The 24014-nt window shown below is 36.2% G+C and overlaps 1 protein-coding gene across 9 annotated transcripts in view; it reads right to left on the bottom strand.

The window, feature by feature from the left end:
* Nucleotides 1–203: 203 nt before the first annotated feature.
* The window catches only part of spag9b (sperm associated antigen 9b), a 68886-nt gene continuing 45075 nt past the window's right edge, over nucleotides 204–24014 (bottom strand). For 3 of the 9 annotated variants that reach the window (XM_048171422.1, XM_048171428.1, XM_048171429.1), the window contains 25 exons: nucleotides 23704–23803; nucleotides 23489–23610; nucleotides 23279–23290; nucleotides 22781–22838; nucleotides 22444–22596; nucleotides 22301–22352; nucleotides 20451–20581; nucleotides 20309–20365; nucleotides 19778–19780; nucleotides 17117–17293; nucleotides 14910–15039; nucleotides 14724–14816; nucleotides 14472–14645; nucleotides 14155–14326; nucleotides 13859–14068; nucleotides 12143–12326; nucleotides 11944–12066; nucleotides 9565–9645; nucleotides 9400–9467; nucleotides 8940–9088; nucleotides 8537–8708; nucleotides 6930–7043; nucleotides 6676–6852; nucleotides 4626–4742; nucleotides 204–1284 (listed from right to left, as the gene is read on the bottom strand). In XM_048171422.1, coding sequence (XP_048027379.1) covers nucleotides 1166–1284; nucleotides 4626–4742; nucleotides 6676–6852; nucleotides 6930–7043; nucleotides 8537–8708; nucleotides 8940–9088; nucleotides 9400–9467; nucleotides 9565–9645; nucleotides 11944–12066; nucleotides 12143–12326; nucleotides 13859–14068; nucleotides 14155–14326; nucleotides 14472–14645; nucleotides 14724–14816; nucleotides 14910–15039; nucleotides 17117–17293; nucleotides 19778–19780; nucleotides 20309–20365; nucleotides 20451–20581; nucleotides 22301–22352; nucleotides 22444–22596; nucleotides 22781–22838; nucleotides 23279–23290; nucleotides 23489–23610; nucleotides 23704–23803 — 2948 coding nt within the window. In that variant the 3' untranslated portion in view covers nucleotides 204–1165. Of the gene's footprint in view, nucleotides 1285–4625; nucleotides 4743–6675; nucleotides 6853–6929; nucleotides 7044–8536; nucleotides 8709–8939; nucleotides 9089–9399; nucleotides 9468–9564; nucleotides 9646–11943; nucleotides 12067–12142; nucleotides 12327–13858; nucleotides 14069–14154; nucleotides 14327–14471; nucleotides 14646–14723; nucleotides 14817–14909; nucleotides 15040–17116; nucleotides 17294–19777; nucleotides 19781–20184; nucleotides 20188–20308; nucleotides 20366–20450; nucleotides 20582–22300; nucleotides 22353–22443; nucleotides 22597–22780; nucleotides 22839–23278; nucleotides 23291–23488; nucleotides 23611–23703; nucleotides 23804–24014 lie in introns of all 9 variants that reach the window. The other 6 variants (XM_048171425.1, XM_048171431.1, XM_048171427.1 and 3 more) reach the window with 4 other exon arrangements.

Raw genomic sequence — 24014 nt, 5'->3', positions numbered from 1 at the left:
CAACTGATTCATCCAAAACTGAATCAAAACTCAATTTGTTTAAAAAAAAAAAAAAATCTATAATTCTATAAAATTAATTTTGATGTCATAAAGAGTTTTTATAATGAAATCCAAATATTTTTAAGTATCCAAAATCATTTTTCTGTGTTGTGCAGCAGTGTATTATGGGCCATCAGACGCAATGAACAAACTATTAAATGAAATGATTTACTTGATGTTTCTTTGCTTTATTAACAGTTTCTTATTTGATTTTTTTGGTCAAACTTTTAAGTGCATCTATAAATCATCTTCATAATAATAAAACACAGCAAGCTCCCCAAAAACGTCAGTTTAATAGATTAAGGCTAAAATGAGAAGGATGGACACTGGGTAACGCTGATGTCATTCTCACAAACCTGGAGGATTATGGGACGGCATAACACACTCCTCTACGCACGACACACACACACACACCCCTGCGGTCCGTTATAAAACAGTGCATAGCTCATTGAAGGAACATTTCCGTAGATCATCCAATCAATCAACCTCATTTACATCATCAATCACCTTTAAAAAAATAATCAAATCAAGCAGTCTACGTTTCATATACATATTTGTATTTTTATATATTTATATTCAATGTACAGAGTTACATTCTGAACTGCAAAGGCTGGTTCACAGAAATAAATACTGCAACGGCTAGTTTGCGACAGGAAGTTGTTTCTGCTCTCCTGGAGAGGACCAACAACTGCAGACCGACGCAAGCACAACGGCAGATCTAAAAGACGCGTACAAAAGTCTCATAAAAATATGCCTCTGTCTCTGCACGTTTATCTACACGCTCGCTTTCCTCGGAAAACTGCTCTAGTGTTAAAAAAGACGGCGGACGAGCGAAACACAGACGTGGCCGCGGTGGAAGATCAACTTTCTGATCCTTTGGTGACGTTCATGTGAGGATATTGCTTTCAATCTGCGGAGATCCCACAAATAAACGGTTTACGCTGAACGCAGAAGCTCGAGTTCTCCAGAAACCCTTCATTCATTCATTCATTGTGAAGCACAAACACACAGAACACTTCATTCTTCGCTGATAATCATGGTTTGCAGGAGAGAAATACTATAAGCCAATGCTTAAAACATCTTAAATAAAGCAGAACTGAGGGAAAAAGGTCCAGAGCGTCACACGTCACTCCTCATTGGCCATGACCTGCCACACGATCAGGTGACTGCGCTCGGCTCGGGCCAGGAAGGGCTGCAGCTTCAGAGTGGGTTCATCCATGTTTTCTGTGTCTCCTGCTTCATCGCCTGCGACACGATACGAAGAGAGGAAGAGTGTGAGGAATCAGGCTTTCATATTCAGTGATGTTATCAGTTCATCCGATTTTGATGAATCACAAGAATCGATTCATACGAAACTTCACTGAACATGATCTTGTAGTGCCTGTCATTCAATAATCTTTGTGCTTTCAAATTATTATTTTATTACAAAATTTAGTCAATAAATGTGTTTTTGTCTCTTTAATGCGGTGTGACAGATCACTGTTGAACTGATCTAGTTACAGCAGTAAATAAACTGAATGAACATCAGAAGGTACGTGGAGAGATTCAGTCAAATTGTAAATCCAAAAGAATCGATATCAAATCAAAAACAGAACTGAATCGCAAGCTTGTGAACCAAAATTTGGATTTGAATTGAATCTCGAGCTTGTGAATCGATATTGAATTGAATTTATTCGCATGCTTGTGAATTGAAATCGGAATTGAATCGAATCGCAAGCTTGTGAATTGGAATTAAACTGAATCACATGCTTGTGAATCGGAATCAGAAGTGAATCGAATTGCAAGCTTGTGAATCAAAATCGGATTTGAGTTGAATCTCGAGCTTGTGAATCGATATTGAATTGAATTTATTCGCATGCTTGTGAATTGAAATCGGAATTGAATCGAATCGCAAGCTTGTGAATTGGAATTAAACTGAATCACATGCTTGTGAATCGGAATCAGAAGTGAATCGAATTGCAAGCTTGTGAATCAAAATCGGATTTGAGTTGAATCTCGAGCTTGTGAATCGATATTGAATTGAATTTATTCGCATGCTTGTGAATTGAAATCGGAATTGAATCGAATCGCAAGCTTGTGAATTGGAATTAAACTGAATCACATGCTTGTGAATCGGAATCAGAAGTGAATCGAATTGCAAGCTTGTGAATCAAAATCGGATTTGAGTTGAATCTCGAGCTTGTGAATCGATATTGAATTGAATTTATTCGCATGCTTGTGAATTGAAATCGGAATTGAATCGAATCGCAAGCTTGTGAATTGGAATTAAACTGAATCACATGCTTGTGAATCGGAATCAGAAGTGAATCGAATTGCAAGCTTGTGAATCAAAATCGAATTTGAGTTGAATCTCGAGCTTGTGAATCGATATTGAATTGAATTTATTCGCATGCTTGTGAATTGAAATCGGAATTGAATCGAATCGCAAGCTTGTGAATTGGAATTAAACTGAATCACATGCTTGTGAATCGGAATCAGAAGTGAATTGAATTGCAAGCTTGTGAAATGGAATTAAATCAAATCACAAGCTTGTGAATCAAAGTTGGAATTGAATCTAAATTGTGTGAATCAAAATTTGAACTGAATCTATTCGCACACTTGTGAATTGAAATCGGAATTTAATCAAATTGGAAGCTTGTGAATCAAAATCGGATTTGAATTGAATCTCGAGCTTGTGAGTTGATATTTTAACTGAATCGAATTGCATGCTTGTGAAATGGAATTAAATTGAATCACATGCTTGTGAATCGAAATCGGAAGTGAATCGAATTGCAAGCTTGTGAATCAAAATTGGAATGGAATCTATTTGCATGCTTGTGAATTGAAATCAGAATTAAATTGAAATTTCAAGCTTGTGAATCAAAATCGGATTAGAATTGAATCTCGAGCTTGTGAGTCGATATTTGAACTGAATCGAATTGCATGCTTGTGAAGTGGAATTCAATTGAATCGCATGCTTATGAATCGAAATTGGATTTGAATTGAATCTCGAGCTTGTGAGTTGATATTTGAACTGAATCGAATTGCATGCTTGTGAAATGGAATTAAATTGAATCACATGCTTGTGAATCGAAATCGGAAGTGAATCGAATTGCAAGCTTGTGAATCAAAACTGGAACGGAATCTATTTGCATGCTTGTGAAATGAAATCAGAATTAGATCGAATTGCAAGTTTGTGAATCAAGATTGGATTTGAATTGAATCTCGAGCTTACAGAGTCGTTATTTGAACTGAATCAAAGCGCATTAAATTGAATCACATGCTTGTGAATCGGAATCGGAAGTGAATCAAATCGCAAGCTTGTGAATCAAAATTGGAATTGAATCTATTCGCATGCTTGTGAATTGAAATCGGAATTGAATCTAAATTGTGTGAATCAAAATTTGAATTGAATCTATTCGCATGCTTGTGAATTGAAATTGAATTGAATTGCAAGCTTGTGAATCAAAATTGGATTTGAATTGAATCTCGAGCTTGTGAGTTGATATTTGAACTGAATCGAATTGCATGCTTGTGAAATGGAATTAAATTGAATCACATGCTTGTGAATCGAAATCGGAAGTGAATCAAATCGCAAGCTTGTGAATCAAAACTGGAACGGAATCTATTTGCATGCTTGTGAATTGAAATCGGAATTGAATCTAAATTGTGTGAATCAAAATTTGAATTGAATCTATTCGCATGCTTGTGAATTGAAATTGAATCGAATTGCAAGCTTGTGAATCAAAATTGGATTTGAATTGAATCTCGAGCTTGTGAGTTGATATTTGAACTGAATCGAATTGCATGCTTGTGAAATGGAATTAAATTGAATCACATGCTTGTGAATCGAAATCAGAATTAGATCGAATTGCAAGCTTGTGAATCAAAATTGGATTTGAATTGAATCTCGAGCTTGCCGAGTCGTTATTTGAACTGAATCAAAGCGCATTAAATTGAATCACATGCTTGTGAATCGGAATCGGAAGTGAATCGAATCGCAAGCTTGTGAATCAAAATCGAAATTGAATTGAATCTCAAAGCTTGTGAGCAGTGTTGCCAAGTCCGTGGGTTCAAGCGACCCCAAATAACATGATATTTAGTAGAGCTGGGACAATAAATCGATTCATCTCAATTCCTGGATTGATTCTGAGACTTTCCAAATGCATCACAATTCTCTCTGTAATCGATTCTGATCTTGACAGCAGATGGCGCTCTAGGCTAGTTTTTAACCGCATGCTCAAATGCTCACGAAGAAGAGCGCTCGTGCGTTCGTCTGAGTCTGAGAATGTATTTGCACCTCAGAATGCTTTTATGATGCAGGATTAATGTAAACAGTCCACTGCAAACACCCCTGTGACTCACTTCAACCTTTTCCAACTTTATGAATGATTATTTTAGGTTTAAGTGGTGCGTTTAAGGAACTGGACGCAAGCAGAGCACGGCTGTTAAAAACTAAGCTCAGAATCGATTCGAGAGAGAATCGCGATGCATTTGGAAAATCTCAGAATCGATTCTTGATTCATGATGCAATGATTCATTGTCGGAATCGAACGGTGAAACGGGCGTCGATGCCCAGCCCTCATTATCAGTAAGATCAGACTCACCCATCCTGAAGTCGATGTAACCCTCTCCTCCGCTCATGACCAGCACAGACCGCACCAGCTCTGGCGTGGGCGACTCATCAGCGGTCGCCTCGGCACCTGCAGACGGAACCACCTGTCCTGCAAAACAGGAAACTATGGAGTCAAATTAATGCCTTAAAGTTTTGCACAAAAATAAAGTTTTGCAAAACACAAAAAAGAATTGAGCTATAAAAAAATATTTTGCAAACAAAAATAAAGAATTGCAAAGGAAAATAAAATATTGAGCGGAAAAAAAAAAAGTTTTGCAAACAAAAATAATAAATTGCAAAATAAAATAATGTAGTGCAAAAATAAAAATATAATCAATTACAAAAATCAATGACAGCTGTAATCCTATTTTATCTTTGCCACATATTTTTCATGCTCAAACCTACTAAATAATTTGCAACGCCAATTTTATTCTGCGTTTCAGTCAAGCGTGCGCTCACGATACCGGTTTTCCTTTGTGCTGCACTTTTCTGTGCGATTCTTTTTATGGCACTGGTTTGACGTGGGGGTGGAGTCAAGAAACGGGGGCACGCCCCCGTGAAATGCATTGGAGGGGAACGTAATCGGCGACAGGTGAAATAATTCTTTGACATGGTTAAAAATAATGAATGGTTTGTTTTTGTTGGTTTGTTTAGCATATGTTGTCGCCGATTACGACCCCCTCCAATGCATTTCTTATAGTAATATGACCCGTTGCGCTCTGTCTCACTGCCTGTGTCCACTTGTGTGTCCTTAAACATTAGTTTTTTGGGGTCGACAGCTTATAAAAACTTATTTCTGGGTTTTTTAGCTTGTTAGCTGTACACCTTGTCACACAGCAGCTTTTAGGCATTGTTCTGTTTTTTGTAATGAGTCAGAAAAGACAAGAAGGCAGCCTCACGCAATACAAAGTCAGTGGAGATGGTTGGATTGTTTTTCCCCCGGTGGGCGTGGTTTTCAGATTATAATAAATGCGCTCTGTCTCTATGCTTGATCTGATCTGGGTAGCGTTTCAGCATCGTAAGCCTAAGTTGATCGTAGCTCTATTGGTTTCAATGGAGCTACGATCAACTTAAGCTTACAATGCTTTTGTGAAACGCTGCCCTGTTCTGTTGCGATCTGCGTCTCCTGCCGATGACGTGTTTCGCGGGGGCGTGCCCCGTTTCTTGATTCCACCCCCACGTCAAACCAGTGCCATAAAGAGATCCGCACAGAAAAGTGCAGCACAAAGGAAAACCGGTATCGTGAGCGCACGCTTGACTGAAACGCAGAATAAAATGAGCGTTGCAAATGATTTAGTAGGTTTGAGCATTAAAAATATGTGGCAAAGATAAAATAGGATTACAGCTGTCATTGATTTTTGTAATTGATTATATTTTTATTTTTGCACTACATTATTTTATTTTGCAATTTATTATTTTTGTTTGCAAAACATTTTTTTATTGCTCAATTCTTTTTTGTGTTTTGCAAAACTTTATTTTTGTGCAAAACTTTAAGGCATTAATTTGACTCCATAGGAAACACATCACGCATGCTTTACTATGGGTGGGAATCGTTTGGAATCGCATGATTCGACTCTAGATGTTGAATCAAATTTAAAAAACCACTACAAAATGAGATGTTCCACATCTTTCATTTATGGATTATAGCATTCAAAGCGAGTATGTGGCACCTTTTATGCCATTTTGTTAAATTAGAACATCTAGAGCATCTCAAATGTTGGTTTGGTGGTTCTGAAAGTCTGTCATCAGAATGATTTGGTTTAATTCCTCCAGAAGCGTCTCACACGATTGCGTTCCCAAACACCAGCATCCGAACGTTATTGTGTTTCGTCTGACGCTCTGAGACCAACTCATTTATGATGGAGGAGAAAAGCAGCAAATACAGATATTTTTGCACCAAATTCCCAGGAAGTGCTGATTTTGTTCTCATGGACACACGGGACGGAAACGCTGCTTTATTCATAAATGTTTTATGCCATATTCCAATTTTATGCTCAAGTTCATTTCACAACCTCTGACTATCGTTAGGTGAATTATTCTACCTGGGACGGCGGTGAAGAACTTGACGGCGTCTCTGTGCCCGTGGAAACACAGCTGGGCGTGTGCCATGGAGCAGAAGGGCACAAAGGTGCCCGCCGTGACTTTATCACTGCTCTCGTCGCCGTAGACGCGGACCGCGCTGCCTGGCCGATTTGACGCTGCTGCTGCATCTTTACTTTCTGTTGTGGGAATAAAAAGTCTTGTTACTCATCATTACACATCATTACGTAGATCACATGATTAGAATCACACTCACTCTCTGACAGAGGGATGGAGATGATGACGCCGTTTCCGGTACCGACCCACAAACGCTTGCACGACACCGTCAGCGCGGTGATCCTCACGAAAGAGAAGCCCAGTTTACCGGTGCCTGTGACATGAACAACAGTCTGATGGGTTTGTAACGACACGAGGGCGAGATAATGATTTTCATATATATTTTTAACGATATCGTTATCGGCCAGAGATATTAAAGCTGATAAATAGTGTATTTTTCCTTCAGCTGAGACACTTCAGATGCGCACTGATCGCCATGATGGTTTTAAATTGCTTAAATTATATGATTGGAGTCACTTTAAAAAGGAAAATACAGTCAAGTTCAACATGTGCAGCACAAATCTGTAATATAAAATACATAATATTATAATGAGGACATTATAATTGTGCGCGTTGGACATGGCTTTTAATGGTGAGATTTGTAATCAGGCTATTAAAAATTACATAAAAATTTGGATTTAAATTTATCGGCCAATATATCATTTATCGGCTTTCAAATATAAAGAATTATCGGTTATCGGTATTGGCCAAAATGTTCAAATCGGTGCATCCCTAGATTTTTCTGATATAAATCAAGATTTTCTTTTTTTAGAGCTGTAAATTTTAGTTAAAATGTTTTGAATTGAATTGAATTGAATTGAATTGAATGAATTGAATCTCGAGCTTGTGAGTTGATATTTTAACTAAATGGAATTGCATGCTTGTGAAATGGAATTAAATTGAATCACATGCTTGTGAATCGAAAGTGAATCGAATCGCAAGCTTGTGAATCTAAATTTGAATTAAATCTATTCGGATTCTTGTGAACTGAAATTAGAATTAAATCGAAATTTCAAGCTTGTGAATCAAAATCGGATTTGAATTGAATCTCGAGCTTGTGAGTCGATATTTGAACTGAATCGAATTGCATGCTTGTGAAATGGAATTCAATTGAATCACATGCTTATGAATCGAAATTGGATTTGAATTGAATCTCGAGCTTGTGAGTTGATATTTGAACTGAATCGAATTGCATGCTTGTGAAATGGAATTAAATCGAATCACAAGCTTGTGAATCAAAACTGGAATTGAATCTATTTGCATGCTTGTGAACTGAAATTGGAATTGAATCTAAATTGTGTGAATCAAAATTGGAATTGAATTGAATTGCAAGCTTGTGAATCAAAATTGGAATTGAATTGAATCTTGTTTATCAATATGGCTAAAAAATAATAATAATGCTATTAGTAGTACGAGTAAATAAAAATATATAAAAAAATACTTAAAAAAAGAACAAAAGACATTAATATTGTAATATTTTACTGTAAAATAAAAAATTTGAGCATTTAAAAAATAACAATAAATCGTTATTTCACATTAAATCTACTGTACGATACACATTTTTATGGCTGTCTTAACTTCTTCATTTCCAAACGTTACACAATCAAATCACAGGAAGTGTTTAAAGCTTCTGTTTGTCGATTAGTGCTTCTCATCACACGTCTGTGAAGATGATTGGCTCATGATGCATTCCCAAATGAACGTTAAAGCGACTCAGACTCATTTTTAGGTGAACTATCTCTTTAATGCTTTAGTAATGGCGCTCACCCAGCATCTTGCTGACGTACGGCTCGATGTCGACGTCCTGCAGGTGCTGGTATGTGTGCGCGTGGAACAGTCTGAGGGTCGAGTCCAGACGAATGGACACCCAGATGCCGTCTCCGTCCCACGCCAGCTGTCTCACCTGGCTCTCCTTACGAGGATGGGCGTCGAACGATTTCTAAACATCAGGAAAGCAGTGAGGTATTGTGTTACGCTGATTTTATCACATGCAAGAGGTATTTATGGACAGAAGTATGAGAAAAGTGTCACATGATCCTTCAGAAATCATTCTAATATGCTGATTTGCATTCAATGTTGAAAACAGCTTCAGATTTGTGTGGATTCTTTTGATCAGTTTAATGCATTATTGCTGAATTAAAGTATTAATTTCGTATGTTTCAGATGTTACCTCTATCTTCATGGCTTTAGGCTGAACCACAAAGATCTTGTTCCTGTATCCGCACCAGACCTTGTCATGCACGACAGTCATACAGCGGATCGAGTGATGCGGACGGCCCAGATCTAACAGGTGATAGTTGGTCAAATCCCATTGGCCGTCTGTAACACAAATATCCATCTTTAAGAGAGCATTTCTTCTGGGCATTACAGGAAAATTGACATTGTCACCCTTTATTCAAATATTATCAAAGAGCATATTGTGTATTTGTGCTTGAATTAGTTGTTTTATTGGTGATAACGCAATATTTTGATGGTTTAATCAAACTTATCGTGTGATTAAAAACAAATAGCGCCTCCGAACATTTTGGCCAGTACTCTATATGTAGTGTGGGTGAATGCAAATGTTAATATTGTTTTACTGATGCCTATTAAATTCTGCATTAGTTTTATATAAAAAAAATCAGTCTTACCAACACCTCTGTGGAAGATTGCAAGCGTGCCATCAGCCAAAGCCACCAGAACACGTCCTTTCACATGACTTCACAGAGGGAAACGAGACAGAAATCATAATGTATAATAATGTATATTTCGTTTATGACTGTGTAAATGAATCCGGATGGTGACGGTTTCCTTACACAATCCCCAGGACGGAATCCTTCAGCTTGATGGAGTGAAGGCACTTCCTCCACTGCGCTACAGCCGAGTGAACGTACACGCTGAAACAGATCAACACATGATCAATACTCAACACATCTCTGTTCTCAATCGATCCACTTCCATGACACTGGATCAGGACATTCTGAGTCTGATCGAATCACTAATGAATCATTCAGGCTGATTTTTGAACTAGTAATTTTTACAAAAATTCAACATTTTAATATTTATTATACATTTAGTAATTCAAAAAAGCGCATTTATCAACAATTAACCTGAATATTTTTTAGGGACCCCTAGATGGGGGGAAAAATTTGATTTTTTTTAGGGATGCATGATATATTGGCCACCGTATCGGTATCGGCCGATATATGTTCATTTTTTATGTTATCGTAATCACATAAGAAAATTTAGCCGATATATTAAAGCTGATAAATAATGGATTATTTCCTTCAGCTGAGACACTTCAGATGCACACTGATCGCCATGATGGTTTTGAATTGCTTAAAATATGATTGGAAAATACAGTTAAGTTCAACATGTGCAGCACAAATCTGTAATGTAAAATACATAAAATAATAATGAGAACATTATAATTGTGTGTGTTGGACATGGCTTTTAATGGTGAGATTTGTAATCAGGCTATTAACAATTTGGATTTAGATTTATCAGCCGATATATCGGTTATCGGCTTTCAAATATAAAGAATTATCGGTTATCGGTATTGGCCAAAATTTTCAAATCGGTGCATCCCTAGATTTTTCTGATATAAATCAAGGTTTTCTTGTTTTTAGGGCTGTAAATTTTGGTTAAAATGTTTTGATTGTTTATCAATATGGCTAAAAAAAAAAAATAATGCTATTAGTAGTAATAGTGGTGGTAGTACTACTAAATAAAAATATATTAAAATTACTTAAAAAAAAACAAAAAGACATTACTATTGTAATATTTTACTGTAAAATAAAAATTGAGCATTTAAAAAATAACAATAAAACTTTATTTCACATTAAATCTACTGTACGATACACATTTTATGGCTGTCTTAGCTTCTTCATTTCCAAACGTTACACAATCAAATCACAGGAAGTGTTTAAAGCTTCTGTTTGTCGATTAGTGCTTCTCATCACACGTCTGTGAAGATGATTGGCTCATGATGCATTCCCAAATGAACGTTAAAGCGACTCAAACTCAGAGCAGACTCAGAGATGGAGTTCGTGTCATTTACTGTGAAGCGGGCGGAACACGGGCCTTATTTATCTGAGCTTATGCACTTCAGTTTTTGAGTGAAAAAAGTGTTATTTGTGGATAATTTTGTCAATTTTACGTAAGTTTATCACACTAGTGTGCTTTAATGTTTAACTAGGAAATTTGTCTTAAAGTTTTGAACAAAATGGCACAAAGTCAAACTTGTGATGTTCCCGGTCAAAACTGAGCAGCCTACAAAAAAGAAGCTTATAAATCACTCGTTACACAATTTTATCATCAAATATTAGATTCAATACTTTTGTCAACTTGTTTTCTTTCAGTTAAGACAGGTTTTGTATTTATTTTTTAAACTGATTGTTTGTAACAGCGCTTGAGGTTAGGGGTCGACCGATTATCGGCCTGGCCGATATTGAGCATTTTTATGGTTATTGGTCATTTTCAAAACCGATTTTCCAATAAAATAACGTAATGAGCTATTTGTCTCTGATGCAGCCACCTCTGTGGGAACTCATTTGTTGTTGTTTACTTCTTTAAGTTTTACAAAATGTTTACAGAATATGCTGCTGGGTGCTCCCTGCACTTTTAATGTTATTATTATTAATATTAATGTTATTATTAACAGTTCTCAGAATTAAATATTTAAAGAAAGTTAAAAACTTTCTTAATTTTTACATTAATTTTCATTTTTACTCGAAACATTATATATATATATATATATATATATATATATATATATATATATATATATATATATATATCGGTTCAAAATATCGGTTCTACTTGATCTGTAATAATCGGTATCGGCCCTGAAAAACACACATCAGTCGACCCCAACTTGAGGGGAAAATGGTGATAGAAAACGACAATTAGAGTGAAAAAAAGTTTCATTCTTACCTTTATAGTCCGAAAAGTTCATTCAGGATCGTGTCAGTACAGTCGGTAAAATATAATGAGGATGCGCAACGACAGAGCCTGCGTTCATCCAATCAGTGACACTGATTCCAGAGTTTAGGAATGTACCGTGTGTAACAGCAGCTTGTGACCCCGGGTGAATCATGAGCAGTGTGAAATGCAAGGGTTCTGTTCAGCCCGGTTTAGAGTGACCCAGGGTGAAGTGTGGAAAGCCCTATTGAGTGACGGTTCGGCGGACTCACCATCCGTTCTGGGCTCCGAGCCACATTGTAGGCAGAACGCTGCTCATCTTGCTGGCTTCCTCTCTCATGAGATCCTGCTCCTCAGGCGCTGAGCTGACGCCATCCTTCACCAGATCACACTCCCTACAGAAGCAGAGCGTTACAATACGGCTCAACAGTGTCTGATGAGATCGAGAGACATGCTGTTCTGCTGTGTGACCTCTGAGTGTAGTTGGACGGCGTGTCTCTGCTGTTCTGCACTCCCAGCGGGTCGGTGAACACGTGTTCGGTGTAGATCCCGGTCTGGCTCTCATCCGCAGGCGTGTTGCTGGTGCTTTCCGTGGCCTCCAGAGCTTCTTCTGCTGCCGTCACTGCGTCCTGCCTGCGCTGCCCCAAAACCTCATCTGCCGAGAGATTCACGCTTTTACTTATTTCTGCAGCGCTTTATACAATACAGATTGTTTCAAAGCAGCTTTACCTTAATAAACGGGAAAATAACAACTTTAGTTTCTACAGAACACACTAGAGTCATTATTCAACTCAATTCAGTTCAGTGACAGTGTCAATGTTGCAGAATGGACTATATGAGCGTTCTTTACAACTTAGACAGCTGGAGAACGTCCGGTGAGAGTCATGTGCTGGTGTGTTGAGCATCAGTAGTGTAATACTTAGTTTATCATCAGAATATAGTCACTTAAATAGTCAGGCATAGCATTAATTTAGTTATTCAAACGTAAGACGGCATAATAAATAAATAAATAAAGACGTACCTCAGTGTTCCTCCTCGGCTAAATTCAATTCCACCATCAGTTTTCACACTTTTATGTGAAAAAAGCTTCAAAAATGAAATATTTATTGTGCATTTTAGTTAGATTAATTGAATAAAGTGTGCTGAAATCATTGATCTTGAGCTGCTCTGACTGACAGCTGCTGTGATTATAAAGAGAGAGCGGCGCTCGCTTTCTGTGTCATTCATTCACAAGAAAAGTTATTGTTTTTCAGGAGATTTTCTGAGTATTTCATACTTCACATTGACAAAATGTGTTTTTAAACCTAGTTATTTTATAATGTTTAATATTTAGTTAAAAAACGAAGTGAAAAACGATTAATAAATACTACTTTGCCGCCACCTGCTGGTTAAAGTGGTAATTATTGTCTTTTTTATTTTTAAATAAGTGTTTTCTATCAAATGTTAAATTTCCTACATTTTTAAACGTTCGGTTTTACAGTGGGGACAATCTCAGAAGGATGAACAAGTAATGTTTGTGTTCATCACATTAAAAATAACATTTGAAGTGCTGGAGAAAATAATGTGTGTGTGTCTAATTACAGACAGCGTTTTTAAACGCTCCCAATAGCTTCGTCTTTATTGCAATCAATAAAACTGGTTTATTGGCAAATTAGGTAACTGCATTCAAATATGAATACAACATTAATAAGTCAACCATTGATGGTTTTGTGTCGATGTACAGCGTCTACAGAATGAACAGTTCACTGGAAACGCCCAAGCTGGCTTAACCACAACCAGGAAGTAACCGTGCATATAGTCCATTCCCCTTTAACCTTGTGCCATCTATTCCTTACAGAACGTTTATTCATTGCAGTATTTCTAATGTAAGGCTGAACACTTTCGTCATTTTGGCTGCGTGAGATTCTCCAGCTTTGTTGTTGTTGAGCTGTTAAAGCTCCGCCCTCTTCTGGAAAGGGGGCGGGAGCAGCAGCTCATTTGCATTTAAAGGGAAATGGCGTGTTTTTGCTCACACCCAAATAGGGGCAAATTTGAGAAGCTATAATAAATGATCTGTGGGGGATTTTAAGCTGAAACTTCACACACACATTCTGGAGACACCAGAGACTGATATTACATGCTCTGCCCCTAAGCGAAGAACGGAAAAGTACTTCTTTGTGAGTGTTTTTAGTACGGAGGCTGCGTTACCAAAGTTAGAGGATTCTATGGAGTTGGTGCAGACGGTTTGAGGGATCGCCACGGGTCCTTCTGCAGAGCAGCCCACTACCGTGATGCCATCCGGCCCCCCGTCAGATCCCGCAGAGGCTCCGCCGGCTGCACAGCTGACTTTAGACGCCCCTTCACCCTCACCGTCTGCGATCAGCTCCTCTCCAGCGGGGTAGTCCGTCTCACGAGCGCCTGACGAAAACACACACAACAGAACCCGTTCAGATCAGAAGCACCCGTGAAGGTCTCAGTGGACCGAAGCGGTTGCGTTTTCTGACCTGGAACGCTAGCGATGCACAGCACGTGAGAGTTACACACGAAGAAGCTCTCCAGGATGTTTCCGGGCTGGTTGGCGTCAATGACTATGACCTTGGAGGTGGCGTGTGTGGTGGTGCAGATCCACACCAGGCTGGAGAGTTCATCCTGATGCCTCAGTTCCTTCTCCTGCTCCTGCACACACACAACAACAAAGAGCTTGCTTGAATGTTGATTATTCTCCTCATATTCTCCATTGTTGCAGCTCCTCTCTTCCCAGTCTGTCAGTGACGCTCCGTCTCTATGAAGCCCCTCCTTCTGTGCTCTGATTGGTCCTCACCTTCAGTTCCTGCTCCAGTCGGTCCAGGCTGCTCTGAGAGCCTCTCTTCCTCCTGGGGCCGACGCGGTCGCTCTCGCCTCCAGACACGTCTTTATAAAACACACTCGCTCCCACAATGGAGCCTCCGTCTCGTGTCTTACCGCCGGACAGATTCACTCCTGCAGCGCACCACAGCTACACACACAAACACATGATCAGCTTGGTCAAACCACATGACTGACCGGAGCGGACACAGACGGAGGACAGTCTCACCTTCATGGAAGCATCTTTCTCATCTAAAGGCCGCAGGTAGACGGGCACGGGCAGATTCTTTATCTTGCTCTCTGCTTGTCCACCATTGGAAACCTGTAAAACAGAATTTGGCGGCTTTATGAAAATAAAAACTAAGAGCTATAATCGTATCTCAGTGTAGCACGGTTTCAGAGTCAGAGATGTTACCTTGTATTTTGGAGGTAAACTCCATCCGTACGCCTGCATCCTGCCGTCCTCTTTCTGCACGTGATCCTTCACCTGTCTGTACTGAGCTCTCTTCTGCTCTCTGCGCGACACCACGCTCTCCACCTCCGCCCTGCGGCACACGCGCAAACAGAGGAACTTAATCGCTATTCCACATGACTATTCAATAACAATAAAAATAATTTTTATTACTGGTAATGTAGTTATTTTTGATTGTATAACTGTTTAAATAATAAAAATTAAACAAATCAATAAATACAACTGCAATAAAACGATTGTACTGTAAAATAAAAAACAAGTATTATTATTATTATTATTATTAAGATAATATTTATTTTATTATTATTTAAATGCTAAAAATGATTGCAACTACTATTGGACTGTAAAAATATTAATAGCATTGAATATTATTAATAATAATAATTATTATAGTCATTATTATTGTAAACAATATTTTTATTTTACCCCCCAAAAATTAACAAATCAAAAAATAAAATAGCAATAATACTATTGTACTGTAAAATAAAAATTAGTAATTATTATTTTTATTACTATTACTTAAAATTTATATAGTTATTTTATTTAAATAATAAAAATGTAAATCAAAAAAATTAAACTATTGTACTTTAATATAAAAACATGTATTAATGGCATTTATTAATAATAATAAGTATTATTTTTATTATTACCGTTATTATTGAAAACAATATTTTTATTTTACTATTATTTAAATTATAAAAATTAACAAATCAAGAAATACAATAGCAATAATACTACTGTACTATAAAATAAAATTTTTTAATTATTATTATTATTATTACTATTAATCTCTATTCCACATGACTATTCAATAACAATAAAAATATTTGTATTACTGTTAGTTATTTTTTTAAAACAATATTTTTGTTTCATCACTGTTTAAATTATAAAAATTAAACAAATCAAATACAACTGCATTAAAACAATTGTACTGTAATAAAAAAACAAGTATTATTATTATTATTATTATTATTATTACTATCATCAAAATACTATTTATTTTATTATTATTTAAATGCTAAATATGATTGCAACTATTACTGAACTGTAAAAAATATTAATAGCATTGAATATTATGAATAATTATTATTATTGTCATTATTATTGAAAACAAGATTTTTATTTTACAAAAAAAAATAACAAATCAAAATAAAATAAAACACTATTGTACTGTAAAATAAAAAATCGTAATTATCATTATTATTATTATATTGTTATGTTATTTAAATAATAAAAATGTAAATCAATAAAGAAACAATACTATTGTACTTTAAAATAAAAAATGCATTAATAGCATTTATTATTAATAATAACAATTATTATTATTATTACCATTATTATTGAAAACAATATTTTTATTTTACCATTATTTAAATTATAAAAATTAACAAATCAAGAAATACAATAGCAATAATACTATTGTACTATAAAATAAAAATATTATAATTATTAATATTACTATTAAAATTGATATTTTTTATTATTTAAACAATAAAATGCAAATCAAGAAAGAAACAATATTATTGTACTTTAAAATACAAACATGTATTAATAGCATTTATTAAAAATAATATTTATTATTATTATTGCTATTATTGAACATAATTTTATCTTAGCATTATTTAAATTATAAAAATGAAACAAATCAAGAAAGAAACAACATTATATTGCAATACTACTATTTATTTTACTAATAAAAAATAGTAATAATTATAATTTACATTATTATTATTACTATTAATAATGAATATTTGTATTTTTCATTTAAATAATAAAGAATATTAAATTAATAAAGAAATATTACTATTGTACTTTAAAAAATAAAAACATGTATTAATATAATTTATTAGTAACAATAATAATCATCATTTTATTTTACAGTTTGCAATTACAATGCTAATATTTATGGCTCTTAATTTCTTTGCTTTCAAACATTAAACTACAGCGCTTTTATTTTGGCAGAAACCGCTAGGAGACCTTGAAGCTTCTCTTTGGCTGAGAACAGATTTATAAACGATGCACGTTCAGGCGACTCAAACTCACAGCGCTCGTGTGGACCTGAAAACACGGATGATGAGCTGCTTGTGTGTGAATGAATTTAAAAGCATGTGTTTGAAAATGCAGCATTTCTCAGGAAGGAAGTCACTCACTCCTCATTGAGGAAGTCGAAGGCTTTGGATTTGTCACTGGGCAGCTGAGCGAGCGTGCTGCTCCGCTTCTTCACCGACGGGACCACGTGTGAGGTGGGAGCGTTGTACTTCAGGTTAACCGGCGCGTCGGGTTTCTTGGCTGTGGCGCCGGACGAAGAGCTGAAGAGCCTGCTGAAACTGAGGGACGAGGGGAGAGAAGAGAGACGACACAGAGACTCATATGCGGACACAAGCGGCAGCGGCAGTTAGAGGTCACAGGTTAACCGTTATGGGGTTGTGGGGTCACGTCTCAAATGTGCCAAGCTCTGCCCTGATCTAACCACGGTCAAAGCGTGCAGACACCACATGCTGAACAACTGACCACTGCAAACAAACCCTCTCTAATGTCTGTAATACACTACAGCTCACAAGACTGGGGTCAGGAGGATTCTGGAGCTGTTTTAATAATCAGAAATGTTTCTTGAGCAGCAAATCATCATATTAGAATGATTTCTGAAGGATCATGTGACACTGAAGACTGGAGTAATGATGCTGAAAATTCAGCTTTGATCACAGGAATAAATTACACTTTACTATATATTCACATAGAAAACAGCTGATTTACACTGGAATAATATTTCACAATTTTACTGTATTTTTACTGTTTTTTGATCAAATAAACGCAGCCTTGGTGAGCAGAAGAAACATCTATTCAGGGCTCGACAATAAGGACGCCCGAGGAGGCCAGGCCAGCGTGAACGACGCTCAGAACAATAGATGGCTTTCGTATCATTTGTACGTGTTTTAAAGCCTGACCGATTTAAATATTGAAGAAAAAGTTGCACACATCTGAAGCACGCACCCAGAAAGCCGCCTCTCAGACAGCGCGCGAATGAGCTCTCTTTCACGTCTTCTTGCGCTTGAACGAACATATTCACACAAAATTATGTCAAAATTATGCCTGTATTTATGCGTATCCTCGTAAACATAGTCGGTTATGTTTTAAATGAATGTAAACAGTTGAGAAAGACAACACGTGTGTATCAGTATATTGGATCCGTTCATTCGCTCTTAAAGTGACAGCAGCCTAATAAACCTGCTGCAGTCTGTGTTTAATGTTCATCAAACATCAAGGACAAAGAAAAATCCCTCACTGCTCTTGACTGAATATCTTTAATAAGGATTAATCTATAATTAATGTATACAGTGAAGACATGTGATTATTCAATTTCGGTACCTGAAACCTTCTGTTAGATCTACCTGAAAAACCTGAAAAGCAGTGTTTATTTCATTTGCATGTCTGTTCTATTGTATTTATTATTTTGTGCTATTGCTCATAATTTGATTTACTTATCTTTAACAATATTTGAAACTTATATGAGTTAGGCTAGTAGTTTTTGGTGTCATAACCTTATGTATTAAGATTTTGGGTCAAAAGCAACAAAAACACTAACTAAGCCTATTTTATTTTATTTTATTAATTTTTTGTGGTGGGGCCAGTAGGAAATTTTGGCAGGGCTAATAAAAATGTGAAAATCCTTAGCGTTGAACCTTAATATCAAAACCTTTTTTTTTTAAATCTTACAGACCACAAACTTTTGAACAGTAGTGTGTATATAGTTATTTCTGAAAATATGAAATTCCAGACAAAAGAAACTTTTTTTTATATATATATATTTTGGTCATGCCTCCCCGTCCTGTTTTTGTGCAATTAAATAATCTTAAAGGATTAGTTCACTTCAGAATTAAAATTTCCTGATAATTTACTCAGCCCCATGTCAGCAAGATGTTTATATCAGTGGAACGCGCCGGCGCATTTTGAAATGAAAAACAGACTTAAAATACTCCGTTTTTGAGGAAAACATTCTATAGAATGTCTTCTTTTAGTATACACTCAGATAAAAACAAAATTTTCTTTTTGAAAAATAAAGAAAACTAACATATATCTCTCATCTCCCTCTGTGGACTTCAGTGAATACTGGGGTTCAACGGGTTGAAGGTCTGTATGAAAAGAAGCAAATGTCAGTTTATCAGTGCAGCTTCAAAGAGCTCTGAAAAGTGTTTTGAATAGCTAGTTAGCATGGCCTCTGTTATCCAGTTAGTTCAGACGAGGAATAAGAGTCTAATCTAGAGAAACCATCAGACATTTTCTAACTTTTTCTTTAAAAAATAAAATAATAACATTAAAAATATAGATTTTAAAGGAGTGTCTTGCAACATTTAACCACAAGTTCATGCAAAAAAGTCACATCTTTCAGCCTCTAAATCATTTTTATAAAAGCAAAAAAGATAAATTACTGCTTTACTGCACATTAACCTTTATTATTAATAGATGCGGTCCATCCTTTACGGGGGTATGGCATCTAAATGAGATGTAAATAAGCCCTATTGTAATCAGGCGAGAACTGTTGGGCGTTTTTCTCCCTAAAGGTCACGCCACAACTTCTCCAAATATTATCAGTGACGTAGGCGGAATGTTTTCCTCAAAAACCTTCATTACTTTTCAACAACGGGTTGAAGGTCCAAATGTCAGTTTCAGTGCAGCTTCAAAGATATAAACATCTTGCTGACATGAGGCTGAGTAAATTTTCATGAAATTTGAATTCTGAAGTCAGCTAATCCTTTAATTCTAACATGTCTGCTTTATTCCAAACCTAAACCAACTCTCTGTCCCCAACACACCTTCTGCAGACACACAGGACAACATAAGCAGGGTACAGAGAACACACAGGAGCACACAAGAGGAGAATGAATGGGTTTAAAATAGATGCAAAACCTTAAATGCCCCCAAACGCAAAACCCCAAGTAGACTGAAATGACCTGGGAACGGCATTTCAATGAAGAAAACAAGCCCCCACAGGCTGCTTTCTGATTGTGGAGTGCCAAATCCTTTAAAAGTAAGCGTAATGAACGCTCGAGCATTAGTCTCGTTAGTAAAGTTTAATGCAATGTAACGGTCTGGCTGTAAATTCCTGCTACGCTTCTGTTAAAGCTTTAAAGAAACGCCATTCCCAGGTCCAAGAACACATTTTTGGATTCAAGGATCAAACCAAGTGCAAGTTTTACTAGGTTTTCTAAGATTTACCTACATCCTAGAAGGAAAACAAATAAAAGGGGGACATAAAATGAGAGGGGGAAAACATAGTTTGAACGCCAAACCACACGAACCAATATAACGCAAACTTTGAGGAGAACTAAGAAGCTGTTGCTTACAACTGCCAGATACTGGACTTTTTCTTCTCCGTCAAGGCTGGATTCTCTCTTGACGCTCTGCATCGAACAAAACACACACTTCAGTCAATGCGAGGCAAACCAGTTTGGATGCATGTGTCGATCGGAGATGAACGTGACCGACCGTATCATCTCCGTCCACCTGACGGCCTCCTGCAGCTCCATCAGCCTCTCTTTATACTGGTTCCTCTCCATCAGGACTCGAGCCATCTCCACCCGCGTGAAGCGCTTCCTCTGGGCTGTGGGCACGTCGCTCTGAGGGAAACACGGCCTGTTAGTGCTCAGCACAGGAAAACCAGTTTTTAGATACATATGAAATCAAATATATCTACACAAATCATTAATTATTGTTCCTCATAATCTTGAATCAGAATATGCAGCATCTCTTCTCTTCTCTGATGATGAGGGCGGGGCAACCTGTCACTCACATGAGATCCACCAATAGCAAACCACAACCATCCAATCAATTCCCCACAGACAAAATCAAGACCCGCCCTACATTTGTTCTTGTTTGCGAAGCGTTTCACTCGATATACGAGGATTTGTAAAAAACAGTGTTTGAAAACACGTTAAAGGACTTCCTGCAGTTTTCAGCTAAAACCTGGAGGGTTTTACTCTTGCAAGTGAAGAAATCAAGTATTTTACTGTATTTTACAGTGCAGTTCTATTACAGCAATATATTTTTGTCTCAGTAATATTATTTTTTTTAATATAGATTCCAGACGATAGTTTCAGATCATAAGAAAATCCTAAAACTTGACGGTTTAAATAGTGTAAAGAAATTATTAAAATTATTAAAAAAATTAATAACATAATTATTGCAATTTTACTACTGTAAAGTAAAAATGTATATTTTTATTACAATGCTAATATATTTTTTTTATCTCGGACAGATAAGTTTAAGATGATAAGACAATACTAAAACTCGAGGGTTTAAATTTTTTTTTAAAGAAATTAAAATTAAAAATATAAATATAAAATTAAAAATTAAAATAAAATTATTTAAAATGAATAATTAAAATGAATAATTTACTGTATTATTATTATTATTTTTATTATTATAGAATCCCAATCTCAGACAGCAGTTTCAGACGATAAGAAAATACTAAAACTCGAGGGTTTAAATAATGTAAAGAAATTAATTATTTAAAAAATTAATAACAATTATTGCAATTTTACTACTGTAAAGTAAAAATTTATATTTTTATTACAATGCTAATATATTTTTTATAAATAGAATCCCAATCTCAGACAGAAAAGTTTCAGATGATAAGAAAATACTAAAACTCGAGGGTTTAAATTTTTTTTTAAAAGAAATTAAAATAAAAAATATAAATATAAAATTAAAAATTAAAATAAATTCTTTAAAATTAATAACAATTATTGTAATTGTACTACTGTAAAGTTAAATATATATAAAAAATAGTTTTTATTTTACAGTGCAGTTTTATTACAATGCTAATATATTTCTCCTTGAAATAATAATAATATTATTATTATTATTATTATTATTATTATAGAATCCCAATCTCAGACAGCAGTTCAACTCGAGGGTTTAACTATTGTAAAGAAATTAATTATTAAAATGATTAAAAATTAAAAACAATTTAACCCTGTAAAATAGTATAGTAATGAAAAAAAAAATATTTTTTACTTTACAGTGTAGTTGTATTACAATGCTAATATATTTCTGTCTTTTAAATATTATTATTGTTGTTATTATTATTATAAAATCCCAATCTCAGAGACTGAGTTGATGAGAAAATACTTTGAGGTTTAAAGTAAATTAACTTTAATTACTGTTTAAATGTTAGTCTTTAATGTGGTGTTCATTTGTCTGAGTGATAATGAATACGGATAATCCTGAAATCCCAGTTTCAATTTGAAAATCTTTTGCATTGAAGAATCAAGACTTCTTAAAATGTAATCGAACCGTGAGGAGTCTAATCCAGACAGATTTTAATGAAGGCTTACATCATCGTCCTCTTTTGTCTTCAGTTTGGCTTCCTCCACCTCGGCTCGGACTCTGTTTGGACAAAAAAACAAACAGAGATTCACTCAAATAGAGCTTCTCTGGGGCTGGAACGCTGACGTGTGTCATGTGACTGATGACGAACCGCTTGAGCTCCTCCTCCAGCTCTCTGTTCCGCTCCTCCAGCTTGTCTTTGGTCTGTTTCAGGACCTCCAGCTCTCCCTGAAGAACGTCTTTCTCACACACCAGCTCATCCACACGAGCGATCAGATCATTCTTCACCACATTCAGAGCGTTCCTGCAGCGAGCACAGCAATGCACCATTTAGTTGTAATAAATGGTATTTTCATAGACTCGTTGAACAACATTTTGACCTCTGAGTCCAGTTGACATGATTGCAGTAATTCCTTTCAAACAGCAGGTGGCAGCACAAGCACTGCGTTTGGAGGAAATCTGGACTGTTTGTTGTTTTTCAGACTTACTTCGTCTCCAGAAGCTGAGTGTTCTCATGGATCAGATGTTCCACTTCACGCCCCATACCTACATGACGACAGCATGAAACACATCTCGTTTAACACAGATATGCATAAGATAATCAAGAACAGATCTCTGAAAATCTCTGCTGATATGACCATTTCTGAGACAGAACACTTTACCAGAGAATGCAAATGATCAGGAAATCATGCTTACCAAAGAAATTAAGGTCTAAGATTGGCATGCAAACCAAAGAACGAAACAAAAAATAAAGGATCAGTGAATGACCAAAAGAAAATCAAGTGAACTACAAATTAAAAACTGTTCTGTATTCTAACCAGGAGCAACACGCAACTACTGAGTTAAAAATCACGAGTATCAAATATGATCATCATCTTTTGAAGAAGGTTTATTTAGTTGTTTATAAAGTTGTGGCATTGCTCCTGGTGAGGATACGGCGTGTAAAAAAGAGAGGATGAAATAAAAAACAGTGTAAACATACACACCAGAGTACTCGTCTGGGGGAAAGAAATGAAGGGCCACAAACATGGAGGAAAAACAACATGATTAGATGAGCTGTGAACGTTAGTGAAGGACGATGGGTTTAAATTAGAAGTCACTGATGTCTTTAATACTAGAGGAGAATAACAAAGGAAAAAGATACAAACACACACACACACACACACACACGTTCAACTGAGCGACTGAAAACGTACCCAGCAGATCAGCACCTTCATCCACGTCTCCTATGAGGTCATTTCCTGCAGACGAGAGCTCCTCAAAGAGAGAGTCAGTGTTGCGGTCGAACGCCATGTTCTCTATGCCTTTAGTGGGAGTGCTGGAGATGATTAACAGACGGATGAATCCAGGGAAAGTGTGTTTGGAATGAGAGTCATGTGATAAGCGAACGATTGAATCAGCATTGACGTACCTGGTGGCTTTGCATCCACTCAGGTCCATGTCCAGCTCCGGTGTGGACTCGATGATCGCCTGGACCTCCGATCGCTCGGCATTCTCACTCTGATCGGCTCCTGAGCACAAAAACATCAGTTAAAGTTGATCAACTGCTGCACTTTCACTTCACACTAGAGCTTTGGTGCAGATTCAAGCAAATGAGGATTGTTTAAAAAGAGAGGCTGGCGTTCAATTTACATGATCCACATTTATGGGAGTAAAACAGAAATGAAAAAACCTGGAACTGAGCTGCAATAGTTTGTGCAAATTGAGCTTTTAATAAAATTA

This window comes from Megalobrama amblycephala, linkage group LG20 (genome assembly GCF_018812025.1).
Source record: "Megalobrama amblycephala isolate DHTTF-2021 linkage group LG20, ASM1881202v1, whole genome shotgun sequence".
In the NCBI taxonomy this organism is placed as follows: Eukaryota; Metazoa; Chordata; class Actinopteri; order Cypriniformes; family Xenocyprididae; genus Megalobrama; species Megalobrama amblycephala.
This window is presented reverse-complemented; position numbering and strand designations above follow the sequence as displayed.